General features: G+C 43.3%; 1 protein-coding gene and 1 non-coding gene across 3 annotated transcripts in view; both read right to left on the reverse strand.

The window, feature by feature from the left end:
- Positions 1-6,576, reverse strand: part of STOX1 (storkhead box 1) — a 59,916-nt gene that overhangs the window by 5,867 nt on the left and 47,473 nt on the right. For both annotated transcript variants that reach the window (XM_017548939.2, XM_017548940.2), the window contains exons 2-3: positions 6,149-6,301; positions 318-2,673 (exon numbers count right to left, since the gene is read on the reverse strand). In XM_017548939.2, coding sequence (XP_017404428.1) covers positions 318-2,673; positions 6,149-6,301 — 2,509 coding nt within the window. The remainder of the gene's footprint in view (positions 1-317; positions 2,674-6,148; positions 6,302-6,576) is intronic.
- TRNAY-GUA lies at positions 4,495-4,587 on the reverse strand. Its single transcript has 2 exons — positions 4,551-4,587; positions 4,495-4,530 (listed from the first exon to the last, which is right to left on the reverse strand). It is a non-coding gene; the product is annotated as a tRNA-Tyr (tRNA).

The following is a 6,576-nucleotide window of genomic DNA, read 5'->3' on the forward strand; positions in this document are numbered from 1 at the left end:
CAGGAGAATTGCCTGAACCCAGGAGGCGGAGGTTGCGGTGAGCCGAGATCGCGCCATTGCACTCCAGCCTGGGTAACAAGAGCGAAACTCCGTCTCAAAAAAAAGAAAAATAAATAAATAAATAAACTGTATCCTACTATATAAGATTTCATTGTAACTTAATACAATTTATTCAGTAAAGATATAAAAGCTGGGAGAATTGTTATCATTATAAAAGTGTGATATGCAGGAGTCTCTGACCAGGTAACTCAATATGCCCTTGATTTTCATAATTCCTGTAGGACAGTGGCTAATCAGACACTTTTGTGTGTACTCACTGTGGAGAATCTATTCCACTGTCTCCTGCCATGCTGTGATTTTCTGTCCCTTCCAAGTGATTGTGTTCATGTTGGCTATCCTGAGCCAACACTGGCATATACAAAGTGTTGAAAAGTTGGAACTTTTGTGGGAAATGTTTTCTCATTTCCTGATTCTGAGGACTCTGACTCCAGCTAGCTGGCTTCTTTCCTGTGTCACCAATAGAGTCTTGTGCGACTTCAGCTTCAGAACTGGCTTTTCTTGCGCTATAGTAATCAAAGATTCTTTCATCAACAGGTGCTGAGGCCTGTACACATTTAGCAACACTGGATTCTTCATTGTAGTTAAAACCAAACTGGGCCCCTGAATTTAGGCCACAACTTTCAGTAGAGAAGTTAGGTTTTTGGCTTTCATCTGTGGTAGCATGCAGCCCAGTGGGTTTGTAGCATTCGTTTCTTTTAAGCACTTGAGGCTCCACCCTCTCCGTTGTGCTGTTGTACTCGGTCAGTGATCTCTCAGTCACTTTTTGTTTTCCTAAATTTCCCTGGCTTCCACCTGTGAAGGAATACTGAATGTGGCCAGGCAGCATTTGACATAAGTCATCATTCTCAGAAATGTCGTCATCCTCTAGATATAATGAACTACAGGCACCATCATCATCTTCCACTTCATTCTGATACACGGCCTGGCCATCATCAGAAAGCCCTTCATTTTCTAGGCTCATAGTCTCTGCATCCTGGACAAATCCTTTTCTCAATAATTCTTCTGAGTCTCTGTCATTTCTCTCAGGTTGTCTTAAAGGGTTCACGCCAACTGGGTAATCCAAAAGGCCAAGATTTTGAAACTGGTGTATGGTGTTATCCACTAATCTACAAGCAGAGGGTGTTCGGTCTGAAGAGAAGGCACCTTGTGATGGCAGGCTATGCAGAGTCTCTTTGGTTTCCCCTAATTTGTCAAAGTGGGAATGACTTTCCCTCAAGACTTCAGGATTTACCTCATTTTCTCCACCGTACCCATCATATCTCAACATGCTTTCTGTAAAGGGACAGCATGTACCATCATTTTGCAAGATGGCATGTTGAGGGTGATCTAAGAGGTGACCTCTGAAGTCATGATTGATGGGTTTGACAGTAGGGTCATTTATGTAAATGGATTCTGCTTCCAGTTTATCATTAGGCTGTTCAGCATATGGCTGTTTAGCTTTACCATCAAAGATTCTTGAGGAATCCAAGGACCTAGGCCTTTGGAAAGACTTTTCCTTTGGTCCAGTCTGGCTGGGTTTCAGATCACTGGTCTTCGGAATTTTGTACCCTTTGCATATTGTGCTTCCTCGGTGAGACAAACCCTGAAAAGGATTGCTGATTTGCTTTTTGTAAATCAAATGGGAACCTAGCACTGTTGTAATCTCACTAAGTGGTTTCTGACCTACCATTTCATCAGGGCTTTTAATTCTGGGGGCGGGCTGTGTAACAGGGAGCTTGTGGTGTTTCTCCAGTCTAATGCTTCCTGGCTGAAGTTCACTTCCCTGATTCCTGGCTTTGTGTCTATCCCTTCGAGAATGGCCCCGCCCTCGAGGTTTTGCAGACAGACTCTGCCTTTTCTTAACCCTCTCTTTTGAAGGATATTTATGCCCAGTTGTCAGCACGTCAGTGGAAGTGCCCTGGCTATTATATTTTTTCTGTAATTCGTATTTTTGCATTAGGACAGTGTGTTTGATTAAATTGTCAACAGTCAAAATGGGGTTAATTCGTTTGATTATCTCGTGTTCAACATCTCGAGGGATATTGTCCAAGTCATCTTCATCTCGTACAGGCCATTCTTCGGGTGGGAACTGAGCAGAGAAACTTCTGTGTTCTGTTTTGGGCTTCTCCTTTCTAGATATGCTGCGCCATAAGAGACTAAAACCAAACTTCTTGCCTTTTTCTTTTTCTCTTGTGTATGGTAAAGGTTTGGAGCTCCCACACATGTGGTGCTCCTCAGACACTGAAACTGCCCCATTCTGTACCCAAGGTACAGATTCCCCAAGACCTCTGTGACTATTCCTAGTCACTTCTGCAGCAACTGGTGGTTCCTGAACATCCTGAGTGTGCACGTCCCGGAAACACTGGCAAGACTGACAGTGGGATATGGGGGCAGCATTCCCTTGGGTTGACTCTGCGCAGCTCTCCATGCTCACCAGATATGTCATGGAAGCTGGCACTGGGCGACTTTCACCTGACGGCAGGACTTTCTTATTTTCCTGGGTGGTTGTATTTGTAATGAAGTAAGTCTGAGGAGTAACTATGAAGTATCCTTCTCCAGTGTGATAAATCTTCCTTTCTTTAATCAGCATTCCCAGAGTGGTGTAGAGAATATCTTGAGATGGAATTGCAATACCTAAAACAGACAAGCATTTTACACTGATAGATTCTCAATATTAAAAATTTTAATGAGTGAAATCAGTAACTCTGAAATGACTACACATTGGCTTGATAAACCCAGAGCTGATTGTAACATGATTAATACATGTGATTAAAATGCCAGGGCTGGGTGTGACAGCTCACGCCTGTAATCCCAGAGCTTTGGGAAACTAAGGCAGGAGGATCACTTGAGCTCAGAGTTCAAGACCAGGTTGGGCAACATCACAAGACTTCGTCTCTACAAAACGTTTTTGTATGGGAGGATCATTTGAGCCCAGGAGTTCAAGGATTCAGTGAGCTATGATCGTGCCACTGTACTCCAGCCTGGGCAACAGACCAAGACTCTGTTCAAAAAAAAAAAAGAAAAAAAAAGGTAAAGAAGCATAAATAATATTTATAACTTAAATAATAGGAATAGGCTGGGCACAGTGGCTCATGCCTGTAATCCCAGCACATTGGGGGGCCAAGGCAGGCAGATCACTCGAGCTCAGGAGTTCAAGACCAGGCTGGGTAACAGAGTGAAATCACGCCTCTACTGGAAGTACAAAAATTAGCAGGGCATGGTGGCGGGTGCCTGTAATCCGAGATGCTCTGGAGGCTGAGGTGAGAGGATCGCTTGAGCCCCAGAGGCAGAAGTTACAATGAGCCATAATCGCACCACTGCACTCCAACCTGGCAACAGAGTGAGACCCTGTCTCAAAACTAAAAATAAAAATAACAGGAAAATAATTTGGTCCACACAAAGTCATATGTGTAGATTAATGAGTAAATAAAAAAAAATCTGAATTCACTCAAATACAAACCCATTACAAATTTAAACTGAGGAAAGAATTATTTTTATTTTTACTTATATTTTTTAGAGATGAGGTGTCCCTATGTTGCTTAGGCTAACCTTGAACTCCTGGCCTCATGTGATGCCCTAGCCTCAGCCTCCCAAGTAGCTGGGACTAGAGTTGTGGGCCACCCCACTAGGCTGTGGAAGGCATTCTTGATGAGAAAACGGGAGTTTTTAAAAACCACAGTCTCGTGGCTTAAATATTTACAAGAGAAAATGAAAACTAGTCTGGTTCTTGGATGAGGGCAAACTACCTAGCATCAGGATATGGTATTAATAGTTCTTCAAACCAAAAGGTAACAAAATAATTTTTTTTTTTTTTGAGTCAGAGTTTCGCTCTTGTTACCCAGGCTGGAGTGCAATGGCGCAATCTCGGCTCACCGCAACCTCTGCCTCCTGGGTTCAGGCAATTCTCCTGCCTCAGCCTCCTGAGTAGCTGGGATTACAGGCACGCACCACCATGCCCAGCTAATTTTTTGTATTTTCAGTAGAGACGGGGTTTCACCATTTTGACCAGGATGGTCTCGATCTCTTGACCTCATGATCCACCCGCCTCGGCCTCCCAAAGTGCTGGGATTACAGGCGTTAGCCACCGTGCCCGGCCAACAAAATAATTTTATTTAATTTATTTATTATTATTATTTTTTAAGAGACGGGGTCTCGCCGTGTTGCCCAGGCTGGAGGGCAGTGGCTATTCACAGGTGCAATCCCACTACTGATCAGCATGGGAGTTTGGACCTGCTCCATTTCCGACCTGGGCCAGTTCACCCCTCCTTAGGCAACCTGATGGTCCCCCGCTTCCAGGAGGTCACCATATTGATGCCAGACTTAGTGTGGACACCCGATCGGCACAGCACACTACAGCCCAGAACTCCTGGGCTCAAGCAATCCTCCCACATCAGACTCCTGAGTAGCTGGGACTACAGGCACGCGCCACCGCTCCCGGCAAAACCAACGCTTGTCTCCTTCAAGCCGGAATTGAACCCGCGACCTAAGGATGTCTCCTGCTGAGGAAGTAGCTACAGTCCTCCGCTTTACCAGCTGAGCTATCGAAGGGACAAAATAATTTTAAAAGAAATTCCCTTTACCAAATAGCAGGTTCGAAATTATGTCATGAAAATAATAAGAATGTTTGGCCGGGCGCGGTGGCTCATGCCTGTAATCCCAGCACTTTGGGAGGCTGAGGCGGGTGGATCATGAGGTCGAGGGATCGAGACCATCCTGGTCAACATGGTGAAACCCCGTCTCTACTAAAAATACAAAAAAATTAGCTGGGCATGGTGGCGCATGCCTGTAATCCCAGTTACTCAGGAGGCTGAGGCAGGAGAATTGCCTGAACCCAGGAGGCGGAGGTTGCGGTGAGCCGAGATCGTGCCATTGCACTCCAGCTTGGGTAACAAGAGCGAAACTCCGTCTCAAAAAAAAAAAAAGAAAAGAAAAGAAAATAATAAGAATGTTTGTATAAGAAAAATAATAGAAGAAAATATATCAATATGTTCACGTTGGTTTCCTTTGGGTGGTACTACTGTGAGTGGTCACGTTTTTGTATTTTCTGAATTTTCCTATATTACTTGTATAATGGGAAAAATAAAAAAAATCCTTTTACAATGATGCATTGGATATCATGCAGCTATTAAAAGAATAAAATATCTAAGTTTGCTGAAGCCAGATGCCATTCTTTGTTGTTGTTGTTGTTTGAGACGAAGTCTCACTCTGTCACCAGGCTGGAGTGCAATGGTGCAATCTCAGCTCACTGCAATATCCGCCTCCTGGGTACAAGCAATTCTCTTGCCTCAGCCTCCTGAGCAGCTGGGACTATTGGTGCCCACCGCCATGCCCAGCTAACTTTTGTATTTTTAGTAGAGATGGGGTTTCACCAAGTGGGCCAGGATAGTCTTCATCTCCTGACCTCGTGATCCACCTGCCTTGGTCTCCCAAAGTGCTGGGATTACAGGGGTAAGCCATTGCACCTGGCTCAGATGCCATCTTGAAAAGGAAGAAAATAAATAAAAGAACGAGTGGCGCATGCCTGTGGTCAGGAGGTTAAGGCAGGAGGATTGCTTCAACATATGAGTTTGAGGCTGCAGCAATCTAAGAAGGTGCCTCTGCACTCTGTGAGGCCTTGTCTCTAAATAAATAAGTAAAAGAATGACACATGTCAATATATGTTAGCATGAAAAGATCTCTAAGATATGTTTTTAAGTTAATAAGGGAACGTGTTGAGGGAATGTATAGAATGATCCAATTTATGTTATATAAAATTTGTTATATTATCATATATAAGAAATGATAATAGCAGTTGTTATCTCTGGGAAGTGAGAATGGAAAAATGGAAGGTGGGGGGGAAATAAACTCTCATTTTGTACTCCTTTTCACAGAGTGTGATTTATTTATTGCCATAAGCATTTATTTTTGGAAAAGGTTATCTGGAAAGTAAAAGAAATACCCTTATCAAATTTGTTGATGCAGAGCTACGTCTGGCAGGGTTCTGATATAAAGTTCTACAGAAGAAGGGGGAAAAAAAGGATACCACCCAGTTTACTTATGGGTTTAAGACTAATTACAGAAACCAAACACATGCAATGAAGTACAAATGGAGAAAAACTTATTACTCTACCTGGGTAATGTTTCATCAAATGCTCCAAAAGTGATTCCTGTGTTACCTCAATCTGAGCTGTATTCATATCAGATATAGCACAGCAAAGAACTTCACCCAAAGGTACAAACTGAGATTGAGTTATTGGATTCATTTGCACTGGAAAGACATCACCTAAATTGGAGATTTAAAAAAAGGAGGGTGATAAATTTGATATAGTATAAAATGTTTGGAATTAGTGAAACAATAAAAACTAACAGGTGGAATTGCAATTATTTCATCAGTCTTTACTCAGCATCTGTTAACATGACATGTACAATGATAGAAACTATGAAAGAGGCCGGGCGCGGTGGCTCAAGCCTGTAATCCCAGCACTTTGGGAGGCCGAGGCGGGTGGATCACGAGGTCAAGAGATCGAGACCATCCTGGTCAACATGGTGAAACCCCGT

Source organism: Cebus imitator, unplaced genomic scaffold (assembly GCF_001604975.1).
Source record: "Cebus imitator isolate Cc_AM_T3 unplaced genomic scaffold, Cebus_imitator-1.0 Scaffold215, whole genome shotgun sequence".
Lineage (NCBI taxonomy): Eukaryota > Metazoa > Chordata > Mammalia > Primates > Cebidae > Cebus > Cebus imitator.